The sequence below is a fragment of the Cucurbita moschata genome, unplaced genomic scaffold (genome assembly GCF_002738365.1).
Source record: "Cucurbita moschata cultivar Rifu unplaced genomic scaffold, Cmos_1.0 Cmo_Scf00021, whole genome shotgun sequence".
Classification (NCBI taxonomy): Eukaryota; Viridiplantae; Streptophyta; class Magnoliopsida; order Cucurbitales; family Cucurbitaceae; genus Cucurbita; species Cucurbita moschata.
Genome location: NW_019268537.1, coordinates 3523059 through 3544440, shown reverse-complemented (window position 1 = coordinate 3544440; position 21382 = coordinate 3523059). Strand labels below are relative to the sequence as shown.

At 36.8% G+C, this 21382-nt stretch overlaps 3 protein-coding genes across 3 annotated transcripts; 2 read left to right on the top strand and 1 right to left on the bottom strand.

Moving 5' to 3' along the window:
* The first annotated feature begins 2812 nt into the window (after positions 1–2812).
* Positions 2813–4743, top strand: LOC111458147 (cytochrome P450 71B26-like). Its single transcript, XM_023100628.1, has 2 exons — positions 2813–3898; positions 4002–4743. Exons 1-2 carry the CDS (start codon positions 2969–2971, stop codon positions 4605–4607), a joined length of 1536 nt encoding a protein of 511 aa, XP_022956396.1. The 5' UTR covers positions 2813–2968; the 3' UTR covers positions 4608–4743.
* A 6433-nt stretch (positions 4744–11176) lies between these two features.
* On the top strand, positions 11177–14854 carry LOC111458456 (protein-tyrosine-phosphatase MKP1-like). The gene is made up of 3 exons (XM_023101145.1): positions 11177–11457; positions 11815–14252; positions 14450–14854. The coding sequence occupies exon 2, from the start codon at positions 11865–11867 to the stop codon at positions 14049–14051; it is 2187 nt and encodes a 728-aa protein (XP_022956913.1). The 5' UTR covers positions 11177–11457; positions 11815–11864; the 3' UTR covers positions 14052–14252; positions 14450–14854.
* LOC111458457 (coilin) lies at positions 14853–21198 on the bottom strand. The gene is made up of 13 exons (XM_023101146.1): positions 20828–21198; positions 20495–20559; positions 20183–20407; positions 19565–19804; positions 19080–19146; positions 17775–17846; positions 17363–17492; positions 17130–17176; positions 16837–17049; positions 16147–16218; positions 15914–16063; positions 15513–15669; positions 14853–15418 (listed from the first exon to the last, which is right to left on the bottom strand). Exons 1-13 carry the CDS (start codon positions 21011–21013, stop codon positions 15231–15233), a joined length of 1812 nt encoding a protein of 603 aa, XP_022956914.1. The 5' UTR covers positions 21014–21198; the 3' UTR covers positions 14853–15230.
* Between the last annotated feature and the right edge of the window lie 184 nt (positions 21199–21382).

The following is a 21382-nucleotide window of genomic DNA, read 5'->3' as shown; positions in this document are numbered from 1 at the left end:
TTTTTTTTTTTTTTTTTTTTTATCATCATCATCTTTAAAAGGATAGTATTAGTCATTTTGAGGTGCTATTACCAAATTTATATATAACATGTGAGTTAATAAGCTTGACACAAAAGAAGTTATTAACCTAAAGCAATTTTAGGATAAATATTCCGTAGTTATTAATTTGAAAGGTAGAAGATCAATTAGTAAGATTTAGTAGTTTAGGAGATCGATCACAAAGATTGAATAGTTATTGATTTAAAAGTTTAGGAGACCTATTAGAAGATTTAGTAGTTATCATTTTAAAGTTTAGAGATTGAATATTCAATCTCCACCGTAAATAGTCATGAGATGTATGCTATTTCAAATAATAATAATAATAATAAAGCATACGTGCTTAAAGTTCTTCTATTCAGAAAATCTCTCCCCTCGAGTTGTTCTAGCGCTTCAGTTATTTGTTTCGACATATTTCGGGTAATTTCCAATATTTGGTATCAGAGCTAGGATGTCGAAACAAATGTCGTCACCACACGAAGTTGCCAGAGGAGATATGACAACGATAAGGAGTGGAAGGCAGGGGTGTGTAATGCTCCAGTACCTGTTACTCCTGAAGAATAATTACGCAGCATGGTCGATAAGGATGCGTGTGGGACTCCATCGAGCATGGTGATGAAGTTGAAGAGCGTAAGGACAAGATGGATCTTGCCGCCATCTACTAAACAGTCCCAGAGACGTTCTTCTCATGTTGGCAGAGAAGGACTCGGTAAAGGCAGCGTGGGAGACGCAGAAAACAATGCATATGGGTGTAGAACGTGTCAAGGAAGCAAAGGTGCAGACCTTGAAGAGTGAGTTCAAGGCTATCCGCATGAAGAACGGTGCATGAAGAACGATGAGTCAATAAACGACTTTGCTATGAAGTTGACAATGATCGTCAACGGCATCCGTTCATTAGGGGACGTGGTGGAGGAGATCTCTATCGTCAAGAAGTTCATTTGAGTACTTCCCCCAAAATTCATGCAGATTGTTACCTCCATCGAGCTGTTCAGTGACCTCAAGAACATGTCGGTTGAGGAGGTCGTTGGTCGTCTTAAGGTCCATGAGGAGAGACATCGTAGCTACGAAGACAAAGAGGAGGAGAAATACCTCTTACTCACACATGAGGGGTGGCTCCCACGGACGAAAAAGAAAGATGTAGATGGCTATTCTTTCTCAGGTACGAGCGGACATGGCAACCATAACAAAGAAAAAAAGAGGTCAAGGACGTGGTCGCAAATGTGGTGGCAAAGAAGGTTGTGACAATACCTCACAAACCCATGAAAATGGCAATCCTCGGAAGGACGAGTATGGTCAAGTGTTACTCTGGTGGAAAATATGGGCATTATACGACAGAGTGCCACAACAAGGAGTGTGATGAGGAGACAAACTTCATGTTCTCGGATGATGAAGAGCCCACATTGATATTGGCCGAGGAAATGCCCAACCTGTTGATGCTCAATGAAGAGAAGGTCATGGCAAACCCCTTCATAGATGGAGAAGACCAAGTGGAGACTAGCATGTGGTATCTAGACAACGGAGCGAGCAACCACATGACCGGAGATCGAGCAAAATTCAAGGAGTTTGATGAGAAGTTCATGGGAAACGTGAAGCTTTGCGATAGATGAATTGTACCATTCCAAGGCAAATGATCTTTCTTATTCCAGTGTAAGAATGGCAATCAACATCTATTAAATAAGGTGTATTATATTCCAAGTTTGAAGATCACTAGTATTAGCCTTGGTCAAATGACAGAATAAGGTAGCAGAGTGGAGATAGTCGACTCGTTTCTCAAGATATACGACAGAAACGGAACACTGTTGATGAAGGTAAGACGGTCGCGAAACCGCCTGTATAATATACTATTGAAAAACCATCAACATCTTCAAAAAGTGTCCATGGGCGTTAACAGCAAGAAAGTGAAGAATAAACCAATAAGTCAGGAGAAAAAGGAATCGAAAAATAGATTCAAAACGCAACCAAAGGATCCTTCAATCAGCGAAGTGTAACATATAAGTCGCTGTGTTTCATCAGACTTATCATCTCAACCAAGGAGACCTAGAGAAAGATCACCAGTGCGAAAGAAAAATGAGATTTCAAACTTGTCATCTCAACCAAAGAAACCTAGAGGTAGGCCTAAAAAGAAGGTTGAAAAACAAAGAGAGGGGTGGAAGAAAATGCATGTTGCAAAATTAAATTTTCTTTTGAAGAAGACAGAGTTGACCAGGGACGAAGCAAAGTTGAAATTAGAGAGCAACGTGTAGACATTCTCACCAATACCCTTTCAAGGGTTTAAGTTGCAGACATGCGGGAGTTTCTCAAAAGTGAAGAATCTCGAGCAATGTCAAGCTTACAGAGGAGAATGTGAGTTAATAAGTTTGACTTAGCAAAATAAGTTATTAACCGATTTTAGGATGAGGATTTAGTAGTTATTGATTTGAAAGTACAGTAGATTGATCATGCAATCTCCACGGTAAATACTCATGAGATGTATGTTATTTCAACAACAAAAAAAAAAGAATTAATAAAGTATATGTGTTGTTTCTTTATTCATAAGCTCTCCTCTCAAGTTGTTCTCTCACTTCAGTTATTTGTTTCGACATACATATTTCGATCATGGAGAATTTGTTCAAATCCTTTCAATATAATTCACACATTATCACTTCTAGTTTCTTCCAATCAAACAGATAGTGGCTGCCAAAACTCTCGCAATCTTTAGGAATAGTGGAGAGAACATTTGCATCACAATAGACCAATTCTAAAAACGACAACAGAAATGCATCCATAAAATATGGATACCAATTTTGAAGCCATCCCTCTTAATACATATTCATATGATAATGTAAATGAACAATTATTGCAGTCTCCGTGGCTGAAAATAGCTCAATCACCCTACCCACAAATATTACTCATTCCACTTTCTACTCTTTATATCTCATGGTAGAGCTTGGAAATGCTTAACGTTGATAGGATGATGCCTAGTAATAATTTTTTCATCTGGGTTCCTCTGCTTTTCCTCTGTTCTTCTCTGTTGCTTCTTAAAACCATAAGAAAACAGGCAAAACCCAACAACAAGCTTCTTCCTCCAGGCCCTCCAAAGCTTCCTTTGCTGGGCCATCTGCACCTCATTGGCTCCCTCCCTCATCGCTCTCTCTCTCAGCTTTCAAAAAAATATGGCCCCGTCATGCTCCTCCAATTGGGCTCTGTTCCAACCATCGTTATCTCCTCTGCCGCCGCTGCAAGAGAGTTGTTTAAGTTCCATGATCTTGCTTCTTGCAGCCGCCCTCACTTAACGGGTAGTGGAAGATTTTCCTACAACTTCGTGGACCTAAATCTCTCCCCGTATGGTGAACGTTGGAGGGAACTTCGGAAGATTTGTATGCTTCAGCTCTTCACTGCTCGGCGGGTCCAATCTTTTCAGGAAATTAGAGAAGAGGAAGTGGGTCGGCTTGTAAACTCCATCTCTCAATCCTCTTCTTCTTCAGCTCCAATCGATTTGAGTAAGAAATCGTATTCTCTCACTGCAAATGTAACAACAAGAGTTGCTTTTGGGAGCATCTTCAGCGGGGGGAAATTAGATAATGAAAATTTTCAACATGTTATGAGGAGAGCAGTTGCAGCAATTGGAAGCTTCTCCATGACCGATTTCATTCCCACTTTCGGTTGGATTATTGATCGGTTGACTGGTGTTCATGGGAGGCTGGAGAAGAGCTTTGGTGAGATGGATGCCTTTTTTCAACATGTGGTCGACAATCGCATCAACTTCAAGAAGACTTCTAAAAGTGAAGAAAACATTGTTGATGTTTTGTTGAGAATGGAAAGGGAAAGCTCTGAATCTGATGCACTAAAAGTCACCCAAGATTGCGTTAAAGCACTTATTATGGTAACCTACACTCTTTTGAAAAATACCAAACTGTTGAAGCCCATAATTCCTTATGATTCGTTTGATATAACCATGTTTTATTTTCCGCTGTGTGTGTTTGTAGGATATTTTTCTAGCCGGAGTAGAAACAGGGACAACCACCATTGTTTGGACCATGACGGAGCTAGTTAAGAACCCAAGAGTGATGAAGAAACTCCAAGACGAGATTAGAAATTGCATAAAAGAAGATTTAGTGAAAGAGATCGACTTGGAAAAGCTCGAGTATCTAAAAATGGTAGTGAAAGAGTCATTGAGATTGCATCCACCCGTCCCACTTCTACTTCCAAGAGAAACCATCTCCCCTTTTAAGCTCAATGGTTATGATATCGACCCTAAGGCTCATCTTCACATTAACGTGTGGGCCATTGGACGAGACCCACAATCTTGGACTAACCCAGAAGAGTTCTTTCCGGAGAGGTTTATAGGAAGTAATATCGATTATAAAGGACAGAACTTCGAGTTAATACCTTTCGGAAGTGGCCGAAGAATTTGTGCTGGGATAAATATGGCAACCATTACGGTGGAGTTGGCACTGGCTAACCTGTTGCTGGGTTTTGATTGGAAACTTCCGAATGGAATGAAAGAAGAAGATGTTGATACGGAAGAGGCTGCTGGTCTTGGGGCGGCCAAGAAATCACCCCTTATGCTTATTCCAGTCCCTTACTTTTAGCTAATTTTAAGTATGAAGCTTACGGTTATCCAATAAAATAAAATATTATCTTATGGCTAATAAAATAAAATATTATCTTATGGCTAATTACCTCCTTTTTATCCATATTTCTTATCAATAAATTAGATTTTGTGAAGCGATATAGACCGCCACATATTGTTGTACACAACTCTTTGTGAGAAATATTTGGAGTCTTTTATTAAAACCAATCGAAAAATAGTCACACTTTTTACTAAAACCAATCGAGAAAAGATTATAAGACACTCTGTATAATATTACTGTTTTGTATTGCTGTGATGAAAACTTAGGTAGGTGGACACATAGATGCCAGACAATTTATTCCTAAAATTTCTTTTTCTTTTTTTTCACCAAATATCTTAAAATAATTAGGTATATTTATTCTTAAAATACTTAAATCATTTTTTCCGAAAAATACTAGCACTCTTTACTAAAACCAATCGAGAAAATATTACAAGACACTTTATATAATATTACTGTTTTCTTTTGGTGTGATGAAAACTTAGGTAGGTGCACACTTAGATGCCAGACAATTTATACCTAAAATTTTCCTTCTTTTTTTTTCACCAAATATCTTAAAATAATTAGGTATATTTATTCCTAAAATACTTAAATCATTTTTTCTAAAATATCTTATTATTTGTATTCCTAAAATACCTAAATTAATTTTCTAAAATAAATATATAATAGGCTCGTAGAATTATTGGGTTTGACCCTATTTACCTAGTGATGATATTTTAACACTCGGTCTCAGCACTAGTCTTAATTTGTTGCACCATGTTGAGCTAACAGCGAAAGCTCTCATGTTTTCCAATATTCAGCCCTTTGGTTAACAAGTCTGTCACTTGGTCATTTATTTTGATCTGTTGCATCTCGATTTCTTCCTTCAGAACTTTCTCTCTAATAAAATGGTAGTGTATGCTTTGTTCTAGTATGAAACACCGAATTTTCTGCTAGGTAAATTGCAGATTGGTTGTCGCAATGTAGTAGTATTGGATAGTTAATTTTCTAGTGTCAATCGTCCATCAAGAGTTTCAGCCATGTACTTTTCTAAGCTGCTCTAGCCGCTGCTCTGTACTCTACTTCTCTAGTTGACAATGATATTGTTTGTTGTCTTTTCCTACACAAAGAAGTTGTTTTCGAATCGAGCTTGAACACATACCCAGTGCTTGATCTTCGAGTTTTGTGATATCCATCATAGTCAACATCACGGTATCTGGCTAGCTTGAGGTCTTTGCTTCTTTTGTACAAAAAATCATAATTGATTGTACCTTTGTCATATCTCAAGATTCGTCAAGCCGCATCCAAATGAAGCTTCTTTGGACTTTGCCTATACCGACTAATGACTCCAACTTCATTTTCAAATTCATTTGGTTGGTTCATGTAGATCTCCCCATCCAACTCTTCATGCAAGAAAGCATTCTTTATATCCATTTGTCATAGTTTTCAATCTTTATTTACCACAAGTACTGGACGAACCTGTACGATAGTGATCTTTGCAATTGGACTAAACGTTTCATCATAGTCTAGTTCATATTGTTGAGAGAACCCTGGATCTGCAGGGTTGCCAAGCTATATTTTGTGATGTTTCTTCATACGTCTCTGGCTCTTTGACTTCGTCTTCTATAATAACTTGACATACTTTGGATTTGACTTCTGGATTGTTTCTGGCCGTCTAAGTTGTTGAGATGCCTTTTCCTTTTCACCATGTTCACTTGGTTGAGTCACTTCTTGTTCACCAACATTAGTGTCACTTGGATATTCAAGCACATCAGCACTTGAGCAAATGTTTACAGTTTGCTCCCCCACCTTCTGTGGAAGAATTTCTTCAGTTTGCTCCCTCGTCTCTTGTGGGAGAATTTCTTCAATGTTGTCTAAGCCTGTTAATACTTCTTTCTCTGAGGACCACCCCTCTTCCATTGCACCACTTTGATCGTCAATCATGTGGTTTGAGCATCCTGAATCAATGACCTAGTCATCCTCGTAATCGATATGTTCTCCCATCATCACCACGAGTGCTAGCTCATCTTCTTCTATGAGACACAGTACATTTGCATCTCATTCATCCTCCATCGCCATGTTAGAGGATGCCACATTGCTTTCGAAAGACTTTTTCTTAGACCAACAATCTCTGGACATGTGGCCTTTCTTCCCGCAATTGTAGCAAATACCTTCAAATCTCTTTCCTTGAGAACTTTGGTTGTCGTTCTTCTGAGTTCTCTCAGGTTCTATAGTTCCTTGATGGCTTCTTTCTTTGTCAACGTTTTTGTATCTACGTTTGGTAGAGTGCTTCTTCTTCACCCTTCAATGTGATGCCTCCCATCTATTTAGCCATGGCTTCTTGGTTAGCTAACAAATTTTTGAACTCTACAAGTGATAGTTGAGTGGATAAAGCTTCTATATTCTGGTCGCAATCCGTAAATAATGATCCTCTTCATTCGATCTTCTCGAATTGCGGACTTTGGGTCTAGTTTAGTAATCTCTCGGCATATCAACTTGACTTTGTGGAAGTATTGAGCAATTATCATGTCACATTGCAAAATTGACAACAACTCGTTCTCCAAAAGTTGTAGTCTCGTATCGTTTTTCTTTGAGAAGAGCATCATGAACGTGTTCCATGCTTCTTTCAGTGTCTTGTCATCCAAATATGCTCTAACATGAACGTGTTTCATGCTCAAATATGCTCTAAAATGCAAACATTGTTTTGCCTGCTTTGATTCTCCATTTGCGCAAGACACCGTTAGAATTCTCCTCTAGCGGCGTAGTTTCACTCCCGCCAACGATCTCCCAAAGATCATGTCCTTGTAAATAGGACATCATGCATGTTGCCCACGTGTTGTAGGTGTTGTTGTTTGAGTTTCTTGATTCATCCAACGATTTGGAAGTCACCCATCGTGTTGGTAATATCTCAATAATACCAAACAAGCTCTTTTGACACAAGACTTGTAGAGTCAAAAACTACTCACGACACAAAAGAAACTCACACACTAATAATCTCAAGAAGTCGTTTCTGATGTGGAAGATCAGATAGAGCTGCAACATAGAGCATACTAATAATTCCAAGAGATCAGAAAACCTACACTAATAATTCCAAGAGATCAGAAAACCTACACTAACCTTGCTCTAATACCAAGTTGTTGAACGCAACTCTCTGTGGGAAACACTCGCCTCTTTATTAAAACCAATCAAAGAGATTACAAGACACTATATAGAATACTATTGCTCTATATTGCTTGGGATGAAAACATAGCTAGGGTGGAGAGGTATTTACAGCAGAGGCAGACAATTTATTCCTAAAATTCCTCCCTTTTTTAAAATATCTCAATCTTTTTCTTTCAAATAATAGGTATATTTATTCCTAAAATATATAAATAGTAAAATATCTATGTATTCCTACCGTACCTAAATCATTTTCCTAAAATAAATATATAATAAGCTCATATAATTATTGGTTTGACATGATATTTTAACGCATATTTCAAAGATAGCATAAGTTCAACTTAAAAATTTTAAGCAAATATATCAAGTTGTACGAAAGATCTTTCCATGAAGGAAACCACCAAAATTGATCAAACATGGAAAAAAGAAAATGATTATCTTTATTTAGACCTGTTTAAATTATTGAAGCAAAGTAAACTTTTAATGGAATATGCGGAGAATTCTATCGACGTTCGAATCTATCTTATCTTTTTAGATAAAGAGATGTGTTTTCTCATTTCAAGATATTTTGAAATCTCTCGTCCACCTACCAAATATTAAATAATTGTAATATTATCATTATATATCTATCAAATAAATCTAACCCCACCCGAAGACTATCCAATAAACTAAGATTTGGCCTTTTCAAAATTTGCTAGGAATTAAGTTTATTTATTTCATTTTTCATGTCGAGTAGATTTTTCAATAAGGAATTAATCCAAAGGAAGACTCTGATATCAAATGATAAGATTCGGATTATCTTGTTGATCGAATATCTCAAGACAAAAAAACTTCTGAAGAGGAATAAAATAGCGGATTGAACGTAACTCTAATCAACATCAATGGACCCTGGAACGAAACTTTCTAAGTATGATGGTGGGGAACGAGTGGATGTCACCAAGGCTGAATATTTCGTATAGTGTTAAAGTTGTGAGTTGATTTATGGAGGAGCCGGTCTACAAACACTAAAAAGCAATGAAGAGAATCTTCCCGTATATTTGGGAATTGAATCCAATTGAATCCTTCGGATTATTTTACACTAACATTGAAAATTTTCATGCTAAAAGGATATTTCGATAGTGATTGGTGTGGCAATGTGGATGATCGGAAGAGTGTACTAGGATTCATGTTCTTTTTTAAGGACACGACATTTACGTGGCTATCAAAGAAACAATTGGTCGTGACACTCGAACGTGAGAAGTTGAGTATGGGGCGGCAGGAGGCTGTGAGTCCCATGATTAGCCGCTTGCAGCCAAATCAAAACACCAACGAAACGATTGCAGTCTCTGCTTGTCTGTGATACATATTAGAGAGAGTGCATGTCAAGAGGTCGGAATGCTAAGGGCTCCCATTGGTTGTGGCTTTGCTTTGTCTATTGGGCCTTATTTCTTCCCCCACATGGCCCAACACTTCCTTTGGGCCCAATGTGTCCACAAAGGGCCCATTTTACGGCCCATCTCCTTCCCAAACTAATAAGGTAAGATTTCATAAAATTCAAATATCATTCACAAGCTAAAATACATCAATAACGTCAATTACAAACATTAAATATTCTTAATTTTTATAATAGTTTAAAAAGTATGGTTGGATTGTAACTCTATTTTCAACTGAGTCTAGGTCAAGTTGACTCAACTGAAAAAATGTCAACCTAAATTTTTAATTTTTCAAAAGTTTAATTCAATCCAACATAAAAAATTTAACTCACGGATAATTCCCATTGGTCAGATTGTCGAGTATGTATTATTTAATGTCACCATCTAAATTTAAATATTTCTAAAAATGTTATGAACGTTTGTCTAAAAAGTAATTAGAATTTTGTTACGATCATGTCCATTTGTGACATTAAAATATTTCAAGGAAATCCAATGGGTATAGAAATTATTTATTATTTTTGGGGACATCAAAAATAATGTTTTTTTTTTTCTTCATGGGAAATAACAATAAAATAATTTTTTTTTTCTTTCTTTTTTTTAATGGTCAAAAAACAACAGTAGAAAATAACTGCTCCAATATTATATTACTATATTTCTATCTTCTGCCTATTATAATAAGGGAGCCATGACTACGAGACTAATTATTCAAATTAATCATATTATTTTATTTTATTTTATCTCCTCAATTTAATTTAATTTAGAATTGTATCTATTTATTTCGAGGGTAAAGGTAATTGGATTAATCCAAATCCTTAGAAAAATAATATGATATTTATAATTATTATTTTTATAATTTTATATTTTTTTTTACCATAAATCGACTATTTTCTATTTTTTTTAAAAAAAAAATTGTAAAGTTCCGACGGGATTCCTGTGACTCAACGGTAAGAGTTAATATCAAAGCCCTAAAGGTATTCATTCAAATTGACCAAAATTGGTTACCATAAATAACTTATTATCTACCCATCCCTAAATTCATACATAAAAAGGAAAGTTAGCATTAAAATTACTTAGACGCCAAGTTACCTTTGTCATCAAGATTTGAGGGCAAAAAGAATAATAAGCCCAATTTAAGTATTTGTTTAAATCTTTTTATTAATATACTTATAAACCATTTTATAAATATTATGTTCAACGTGAACTATTATTAAGTAATTAATAAATATATTTTATAAACATGGTTTAGGTCGAAGATGTATAATTATTATTTATAATATGAAATAGGTTAAATTAATAAAATTACTCTAAAAAAATATTTTGTTTCAAAAATATCTTTCATAAGTTCAAAAAATAATGTATTTTTGAAACGAAATATTAATCATTTCCCTCCAAAATTAACGGTAAAGGTATTTTTTATTTTTTTTTATTTTTTTATTTATTTTTTTATTTTTTTAAGTTTAAATGTACTTTTCTAGATTTTTTTTAATTAAAAGTTTTAGTTTTAAGGATGGTTTTTTAGATTAAGTGCACCATTCAAGATTACTTTTTTTAGTCTAGCATATTAAATATTATATTTATTTCAATTTTGATATCTAGATATATGGAAAATATAAAAAAAAATATTATATTTAGAATTTGCACTATCTAAATTAAGAATTAAAAAATAATTTTTAAAATATAGCTGTGAAATGAATATTGGTTGAAGTCTTAAATTAGAAAATATTTTGTCATAATTTTTAAATTAATAATTAAATTCACATGTAAATTGTACAAAATTAACAAATTACCAACCATGTTCGATCAGTCAAAGCAACCATCAAGTGGAGGTCGGTAGACATTCTTCACCAGCAACAAAAATCCGCCACGTGTCAGACGGTCAAAAGAGAAAGCCGAAGAGTCGGGTAAACATATCATCGCTCTCACCATAGATTTTTTAAATTAATAGTCCATATTATTTATTCATTCACTTCCATTTATAAAGAAAAAAAAATGTAACAATAAATGTCATCACAAGACTTGACATGCATGCATTGTATGACTATCCCACAACGACGTGGCTCTTTGACTCTCTCTCTCTCTCTCTCTCTCTCTCTCTACGAAGCAAAGCTCTTTCATGCCATTGGCTTGGTCCAATTTGTGCGTCTAAGACCCAAAAGCTTTTACTTTTTCTCTGATTTGGCGTCCTCGCTTCCTAGTTTCATACGTTGCTATTGCTCTTTCAAACCCACTTCTATGCAAATTCTGGGGTTTCGATTCTTCAAGTAAGTGATTCAAATTCAACAGTTTTCTATCTCTTTTTCCTGTTCCATTCCACTTTTCGTCTCTGTTTTTTTAATTTTGGGATTGAAAGAAACTGTCCTGCAATTTCTCCGTGGAATTTGATGAACTGGGTCAGAATCCTTGTTGTTCTTTTCAAGACTTGACTATTTGAACTATGAATTTAACAATTCTAGAAAGAAATAAGAGGGGGGGTTATTCTGGTGGTGGCGCTGGTGGTTGGGGGAAGGCGATGGTCAAGGGTGTTAGGTGAACAAAAAAAAAAAGGGAATGGATTGAATTTCAATACCAGCTATATATGTTGTGCTCCTAATTTCTCTGGTTTTCGCTTATTTTTCTAGGAATAAGCCTCCAATGGATATGAGTCAATGAGCTGTTGTAGACTTTTGAGATGGACGAAGAAAATAGAACAAGGGGTGGGGTCGCCGGTTGTACTCGGAAGGCGTTTTTCCGGTCGGCGTCTTGGACTGACCGATCGCCGTCAAAGCCCCATCATATTCGGAACTTAGTGCCTAATAGTAATAAAGCTCGATCATGTCTGCCGCCGCTGCAGCCGCTTTCAATCAGCCGCCGGGAAGTTGAGGAGTGGCCACGACCGGGTTCTGATGATCTTGGCGTTTGGCCAAACCCAGAAACTCCGAGAGAGATTGTTAATAATAAGTCGTCTCATAATTCTGAATGTGAACAGCCTGTGAGGGAATTTCAGTTCAAGAAGGATAAACTTGCGTTCTTCGATAAGGAATGTTCGAAGATTCTGGATCATGTGTATTTAGGGAGTGATTCTGTGGCCAAGAATCGACAAGTTTTGAGGCAGAATAGGATCACACATGTGCTGAATTGTGTTGGGTTTGTGTGTCCTGAGTACTTCAAGGGTGAATTTGTGTACAGAACTCTTTGGTTGCAAGATAATCCCTCTGAGGATATTACAAGTATTCTCTACAATGTGTTTGATTACTTCGAAGATGTTCGAGAGCAAGGCGGTCGGGTTTTTGTGCATTGTTGCCAAGGCATATCTCGGTCTACCTCTCTTGTGATTGCATACCTCATGTGGAAGGAAGGATGGAGTTTCCAAGATGCTTTTCAATATGTAAAGGCTGCTCGAGGGGTGGCTAATCCGAACCTGGGTTTCGCCATTCAATTATTGCAGTGCCAGAAGCGGGTTCATGCGGTGCCTGCTAGCCCGAATTCGATCTTGAGGATGTATAGGATGGCTCCACATTCGTCGTATGATCCGCTTCATCTTGTACCCAAGATGTTGAACACTCCAAGTGTTCAAGGACTTGATTCTCGTGGGGCATTTGTTGTGCACATTCCTTCAGCTATCTATGTCTGGAAGGGGGAGAAGTGTGATGCTGTGATGTTGAATATGGCTAAGGCTGCAGCGTCACAGGTCGTCCGATACGAAAGGGCTAAAGGTCCCATCCTTAGCATCGAAGACGGGGACGAACCATTGGAATTTTGGGATGCTCTTATGAGTAGCCAACATTTGGCTGATAGTTCTGAAGAAGGGAAAGGATTTTTGAAGGTGGGTGACTGGAAAGTTGAGGAGTATAATCCAGATTTTGAAATTTTTCACAGGGCGATTTCAGGTGGGGTCTTTCCACCTTCCGATCGATCTCATACCGAATCGGAAACTTATCTTCCTGCGAGAGAAAATGGGTGGGACACAACCAGAATAAGTGAAACTGCAAAAGATGTTGTCACATCTTTATCTGCAAATATTGATGATGCAGAAGAAGCACCTGTTTCTTCAATTGATCTTGCATCACCACCACTTTCACCCACAGTCTATTTGTGTGGCTCACCTGAATCTTTTGCATGTTTTCCAGATAGTAACCTGGATCTGGAAATAGAAAATTCTAACAAGGAGGAAAGCTCGATCCCGGACGATCGTTTGTCGTTACCAATTCATCCTCTCGGGTCACCAGATTCAATTTCCAGTTTTCAAGGAGGTACTATTAGTCCAAAGTTTGGCACCAAATCCCCTTCACTCTCTCCTTCTACATCAGATAATTCAAGTTCTTTTACCCTTTCACCATCATCGTCTAATTGGTCTGACTTATCATATATGTCTTCTCGGCAACCTTCACCATCTGACATGGATCCATTGCATCTGGCTGTTCGAAACTCTTCCATCATAGACAGTTTTTGTTTACACCACAAAGAAACTCATCCTACCTTTGTAGAGTCCTTCTCCTCTTATCATCCAACATTAAAGGTGGGTAACACCAGTTTGACATCGAGAATAGCCTCCCCTTCAATTGCAGAGCGTCGAGGGAGTCATCCTCCGTCTAGGATGTTGCTGCCCTCCATTGAAGAAACCTGCAAGGTTCAGAGGAAAATAGTTCGATCATTGTCATTTTCATTGCCCGACTTAGACGTTGATCCGTTGGAGATATCAGGGCATAGACAATCCGAAAATAAAAGCAGTAGCAAAGATATTAGTTTTGATATTGATAGATTTGGGGCTAGCACTGCATTAGAATGCAAGTTTGAGGAAGCAAAAGCTCCGGTCTTTTACCAGTGGCCTTCAATGAGTAAAGCGGGGATCAATCAACTTGGAAATCTTAATTCTTGATCAGTGTATATGTTGTTTGATGCAGATGCAAATTCGGGATCAAAAGGCTGTAACAAATTATTTATCTGGCTGGGACGTGAAGTTTTGCATGAAAATGATGACACTCAACTGATGACTGACGACAGTGGTTGTCTTCACTGGGAGATGATCGGACATATATTTATTAACAATAAGGGAATTCCTAGAGAAACCCGTATACAGGTGCGTAAACAATTATTTTAGAAGTTGTTTTGTTCTTGTAACAATTATTCTATACTACTAGCCATATCCTTCAACATAGGCCTCATATATCAATCGTCCTTTGTCTTTGTCATGTTTTCAACAGTTTTGTAGTGAATGTTATCTAGAAAATATGCAAATCAACTTAGCTCATTTCGTGAAATATGGTGTGTGTGCAGATAATAAGAGAAGGGGAGGAATCAGAGGAGTTCCTTACACTTCTAAGCCGTTCATTACCTCAAAAAATGGAAGATGTTGATCTGTGGTCTGTGAAGACATGATGGACTGTGGCGGTAGAGACTTTCCAAGAGGTAAAAGTAGCATCCAGAGCAGAACAATTGATGTGATCTGCTTGTGAGATGTATATATACATATATACGTAGAGAATCCAATTCTCCAAAGACCATGTATAGACGAACGCCATCAATAGTCTGAATTTTACCCAGGAATCAATGAGTTCACCTGCTTGTGAAGAAACATAGAAGTGATTAAAAATTTGAATCTTAAATGAATATCTGATGTCAATTAGACTAGCGATTCGGTCCCCTTTGTTATTTTAGTAAATTTTCAGATGCTATATACTTGAAAACACAACAAGATAATTTCATAATTAGTCTATTTAAATAGTTTCACAATATTCGAGCTATCGAAATTCCGATGTGTATATATATAATATGAGAGCTGCTTTCCATTGTGACAAAACTACAGATAACATGCATTGAGGCTCCATCGTCAACAGCTGATTCGGGTGCGCAGGACGTCTAATTGGACTGGCATATAAACTCTACCCAATTCCAACCACGAAAAGCCACTTCCAAATTTCGCAAATGAGTCCGAACTTGACAGTAGCAGCCAGCAGTCACAGAAAACTAGCACCTGCAGATTCGAACCTACACTTGACTTGAGAGTCCTCTGAGCAGCAAATATACATAGACGTTGTTTGGACCCAGGGGATTTTTCTTAGAGTTCATTCTGAGCTCTTAAGAGAGCCATTGTTGGACCGAGGGCGCTGCCTCTGAGTGCCCTATAGGACCATGATCTCCATCCTGAACTTTCTTCTTGATTCAAACCATCATCCTTAGAAAGTTCGGCTTTCTTCGCACTCAGAGCATCGCTGATTTCATCCCATGCACTTACTTTTCCATTACCTGAAGACCAGTCATAAAATAGCCCATTAAATGTAACCAGCTCCCTGATAATTAGTAAACTACTCTTAGTACGCCTACAAGTTACACTGGATACCTTGTTTAGTGTCATTGGCATCTCCGTTGTTATGAGCAAGCTTGGAACTTTCTGCAGTTTGCTTGGCAGGAGTGATTTCCTGGTTAACCGCAGTTCTTGAAGAATCCAAGTTTCCTTGCCCAATAAGCCGAAGATCAACAAGAGATGCAAAATCAATCTGTCAAAGGTCTCCAATTGTCAGTTCAATGCAATCGAAGATAAGAGGCAGATTAAGCATGTGAACGCTAGAATTAGTGATTCCTATAAATAACTATTGCTCAGAAAGAACACAGGTGATCATAAATAAACTACAGCCCGATTGTAGATTTTATATATATAAAAATACTTACAATGTGACAAATTGGAGAGACAAGAAACGAATTGGATAATGGCAAACCAAATATTATGTTTGGCTCTAATACCTTTAAAGAGCCATCTTCCCCATATGGGTTTGTATCTAATTGTGATGCAGAATCCTCGTCTATCTCCTTTTTGACAGGTAATGGGTATTCTGGAACCGGTACTAGCATAATCCGATTGGATTCAATGTCGTACCATGCTACTTTACCAGCCTGAAATAGGAAAAGGACCTAAAATAACACAGGCTGTGGAAAGAAAGAATCAGACAGAAAATTACAATGAAGACGAATTTTACTCGGAAGGAGGAAATCTCAGGTGTCCAGGTTGATGATAACTCAATCAAACGATATGCAACTAAATCACCTTCCTGCCATGAATAACACACAACTTATATATAAAATAATGTTTTAACAATTAATACTACTATTAAGTAAATAACACCTGTTATACTTTTTATTTCATAGTTTTAGTTTTCAATTATTAATTGATCTGATAGCCAATTGATGGGTTGCCAGTTCTTTCATCAAGGACCTTCAATAAAGAATCAGATTATGTTTATTCAAGATATAATGTTCCATAATCATACAGATAAAATGGCCACACATACCTTATTTTGATAATGAAGTGACAAATTTATTAGTTAAATAAATGCATTTTTGCATCAAAGCTAACATATAAACTCAAATCTAATTGCCCCAAAACACGGCTAATTTAATACGTTTGACATGCATTGTCAATAAAAATTTTGATGATAATTCAGCAACTTTCCCTAATTTTTGTAACTAAAAGTAGTTGCCTAGACAACTACATAAATTTTGAGACTCACGAAATTGGCCCTAAAGAAAAAGTTGATACTTGTGACATGATAAACATTTAATTTAATAAGAACTGCTAACATGACTGGATCAGTCCACTTTGCAAGCCATTTGTGCCCAGCTAAACACGTCATTAAGAAAGCAGATGAAGTTAACTATGAAAGCCAAACCTGAGGCAAGCCAGTGCACGGTCTAAGTTCATCAAAATTTATGGGACCAACTACAGGTGCCGGAGTTGTAGGTTGCTCAGTTTCAGAAGTAGGTAACTGAAGAGGTTCGTCTGTACAACTGTTAGAATTGTTCCTCTTCCAAGATGGAGTTTTCTCTTTGCCCCATTTTTGACCCTTCTTCTTGTTGGTTATGCCATTCCAATGCAATGTTTCCTAAAGCACAACAAAACAATAATGATTGGGGGGCAGTGAACTTCAAGAGGCAGCATAAGATATTGGAACAGCATGGATACCTTAGGGAAATGGTTTTGCTTTTGCTGCCCAGCCGGATCCGCCGCAACTGTAATGATGTAAGAGCAATCATGGAACTCATAATTGTGTTATCCATGTTGTAAAAGTATGAAATCATAAAATATAACAAGCAAGCCTACGCAAGATACTTCCCCATCCCCTTTTGGGCCTCACAAAATACTGTTCCAATAATGCACAAGCCTACTGAGTCTAAAATAAAATGAAAACAACGGACCTTTTCCAACTGGCTCAAAGCGAATGTGTCCTGGCTTAACTACCACAGGAACAGTGTCCTCATCCATATCAACATCATCATTGTGACTAGGTCCTTGATAAATACTTGTTTCAAATAACTGCTGCTGTTGCTGCAAGAATATATGAATCAGGTGACCACACCACAAACAGTTATGAGCATACTTGCCGATGCTAATTCCAATTCTACATCAGCATATTTATAACATCAGAAGGACAAACACATGAAATAAATGTATGATCAGACCAAGTAGAAGTTCTGCTTTACACATTCAAAATGATAAAAGTAAAGAATTGAAACACGGTAGAGGTTTTCAGTAAAATAAGAATTTATACCCACAGGACAAAATATAGATACTTGCAATGAAAAACGGCCTTTTGCGACATCAATATACCTCTTCACTTTGAGCTCTTTCCCTCAACCATTGCCTTTTTGCCTTCTTACGGCGAGTACTTCTACTAGGACCCTGACAAAAAAAGAAAAGGACACAAGGGAGAGAGATTAGAGGAATGAACATTCAACCCCAAAAACAGAATAGATGATAAAGGCAATTGATTCTTTAATACTAATTTTCTGAAAGAAGCATTTAAAATCTTTGGTTCTAGTTACAAAATATTTCATTTCTTTCCCTGTTGCGAAATTCAAACAAGACGGAATAGCAAAGTTGAATTTGATATTCTCTTTCATTCTCTTCACTCTCCTAGAGCCATACCTTGATTAGCAGCAGCAGCAACAAAAAAACAAAAACAAAAACATTGATAGTCTGGTCTTTGGTTTTTGGATTTTGAAAATTAAGTTTACAACCACAACTTCTAGCTATAACTTTATTTGTTTTGTTATCCACTTTCTACCAATATTTTCAAAAACCAATCCAAGTTTTAAAAACTATATATATATATATATAAAAAAAAAGAGTAGTTATCAAAAACTTTATTTATTATTTATTTTTATTTTTTTTTAGAATTTGATTGTGAATTCAAATGTTTTTTTTTTTCCAAGAAAAGTAAATACCACAGTAGCAAAAATTGGGAGGAAAAAACATAAGTTCCAAAAACAGAAAACTAAAAACGAAACCATAGACATAATATATTCTAAGAAGCATGGACATGGTAACACGTCAATTTCTTAAAAAGTAGGACACGAACACATTGGAGACATGTTTTTTTATATAAAAATGTGCTTATATTGATATATTAGTACTTTTTATAGATAAAATACGTAAGTTTAATGAAAAAAAAAACAACATACTTCACTGAGAATATACAGAGTTAAGTCAATTAACGATATTTGGAATCTCAACAGATATAACAAGATTAGTTGGCTCATCCTAAGGATTTAATCTATAAGAGAATCTCTTTTTTTCTTCTTCTAATTTTCAGGTTAAATATTATTCAGAGACATACCCAAGCCGTGTCCAAACACATTGTTTTAGCATGTCAGACACGTGTCTGAACATATCCCTGTCCAACACGTGTTCATGCTTCATAGGATATACCTACTGGTAGTAAATTTATCATGATATAAAATACTGAAGTATAACTCATCCTAGTAACAGACAATCATTGCATATGGAAAGGACTATATTCTATAAGAGCAATCAACATCAGAATTAAAAATGGTAAAAACTGCTATCAAATAATCACAATTGCTTTAAGCCATATAACGATGATAGTAACAATAAATTTCCATAAATAGAAACCTTTTTATTTTCACCAGCTGTGTCGGACAACTCAACTTTTCTCCCACCAACTCCAAGCTGATCAACCCTGAACAACTATGATTTGTAAGACATTTCTCTAACCAAGCAGGCGGATAAAAAATAAATCAGTGTAATATTAAAAAATATATGTATTTAAAACAAAAATAGAGCCTATAGGGTGATATCTCTAACAATAATTATCATATTCACTAAGGCCAGAGTTCAAGGAACATGGTGAAGTTTGACAAATTGTCGACAATAAATATGAACAACAAAATCCATGCCCCATTAACGGACCAATCCCAGATGAAAATACTGATGAGATGCTATGAGATAAACAAAGGAAACCTTAAAGGACTAGGATGAAGCAGTAGAAGATGCTAAATATTTCAACTTTGCAGCTTCACTATCAAAGAATTGGATAAAACAAATTTCACAATGCTTAGAAGTTCATTGCCATTATTATATAAAGCTGCAGGAACCACCTCTCTGCATTGGCAGTTGACTTAATGATATTGTTGCTTCTTCCATCAATTTCAATGATCTTCAATGAATGCGATTGACATTCACTAGAACTTCTGGATGAATCATTTTTTCTTACTACGACCTTTTGTGGGAGTTCAAACTTCAGATGATTTCTTTCTTCGTGCTTTTTGTTAGCGGGCTGAACATCAGCTATGATAGATGGAAATTCCTCAGTACGGGAAGATTTAGTTTTCTTCCTCCTGTAATTTTTAAATTTGAAATAAGGACCAGAATAAATCAACTGATGGCAAATATTATAAGCGAGAAGAAGAAGTTGGAGTTAACCAGAGCAACTAAACTAGTTGTAATAGTTATCGTTTATAAGCATGGAGGAAGAAAGGGAGCTACACAACAAAATTACCACCTCAGTTATGTTAAAGAAGATGGAACATGAGAAGTATAAAGAATGTCAAAACATGGAAGTATTGCTAGAAAGCATAGTGTTAATTCCACAGCCAAGCTGACCAAAACCCGTCTTCTTCTTTTTTTCTCTCTCAGTGTTGCTTGAAAAAAACAAACAAATTTTACGTCTCCAACAAGCATCAGACTATCAGAGGTAATACATGCACTATACATACTTTGAGTTGGGAGTTATCTTCGAAGCTTTTCTTTTCTTGGACACTTTTTTTTCTACAGGCGCAGTTGTCACCGGCAAAGTCGCCTGAGGTTCATCTTCCTCTGGTTCACTCTCATATCCATCAGATTCATTTTCAAACTCCTTGTCAGCCAGAAGCTTCACTCCTTCGTCAACAAGTTTCTTCTCCCTGAATTCCTTGATTGCCTTACTTTTCTTCTTCTTCACTCTGGTCAACAAAGAAGGTTTTAGTTTCCAGCAAAAGAGTAAATGAGAACAGAGAATATACACAAACAAATGTCACTCACAAACCAACCTGACAATGTCCTTATCCTTCAAAATACAAACCGACTCAAATGGAGGTAACACAAAGCCATCCATCTACCATAAAAACAGAGTTAGGCAATGTGCCGCCATTATAAAGAATGAAAGCAATGAAAAGTAAAGCTAGAGAGTAGAGAGGGAAAACTCGTTCGTTCCCCAGCGAAAATGTTGATTTCTACAGGCAATTGAAACTGACAACAGTGAGCTTGTAAATATAATTCAATTAGACCAGTGTAATTAGCGTATTCAATGGCAGAAACTTCCACGATCTTCGTCCGCAGACAATCGTTCAGTAAGGTAACCTGGTCGGAGAAAGAAATCTTACAGAAAGTGCGAGACCGTTGGGGCATGCATCATGAAGATGGAAAACAGAAAGGATGTAGGAGGAGAGGTCGGAAATAGTTCGGAGATGAGGCTTTAGGACAATCCAGCTCCGTCTCAACCCCGTGAGCGACTCGGTCAGTAGGTCCTTGTCTTTGAACGAAACTCGCAGTCTTACAGCCTCCATCATGCACCAGAGAGAGAAAGAAAATGGCGGCGAAGAACGTAGAACTGGAAATCGGAACAATGGGTAGCAGGCTTCGAACTTGTTAAACCCCTTTCCGATGTCAGTCCATCGTCAGTCGAAAGGGGTTCAGCCGCGGCATGAATTCCCTCGCTCCCGCCCCACCAAGGGCGTCAAAATTTCCGGACCCGGCCCACGTTGCATAAGTTGGGTTGTTCGACTTCGTAAGGCGATTATTGTAAAATCAATTATAACTTCAATTTTAATTTTAATTTAAATAGATCGTGGAAAAGAAAGGTGCACCTTGTTGATATCAGTATCGACTTTCAACTCTTCTAAGTTTTTTTAGTCATTCTATCTTCATGATTGCTCTCA

Coding starts and splice junctions, on each gene's coding strand:
- LOC111458147 (XM_023100628.1), top strand. CDS start 2,969: ATGCTTAACGTTGATAGGATGATGCCTAGTAATAATTTTTTCATCTGG. Junction 3,899..4,001: donor GCGTTAAAGCACTTATTATG/GTAACCTACACT, acceptor GTGTGTTTGTAG/GATATTTTTCTAGCCGGAGT.
- LOC111458456 (XM_023101145.1), top strand. CDS start 11,865: ATGGACGAAGAAAATAGAACAAGGGGTGGGGTCGCCGGTTGTACTCGG.
- LOC111458457 (XM_023101146.1), bottom strand. CDS start 21,013: ATGATGGAGGCTGTAAGACTGCGAGTTTCGTTCAAAGACAAGGACCTA. Junction 19,805..20,182: donor AAGATAACTCCCAACTCAAA/GTATGTATAGTG, acceptor TAAAAATTACAG/GAGGAAGAAAACTAAATCTT. Junction 17,493..17,774: donor AAAGAGCTCAAAGTGAAGAG/GTATATTGATGT, acceptor ATATTCTTGCAG/CAACAGCAGCAGTTATTTGA.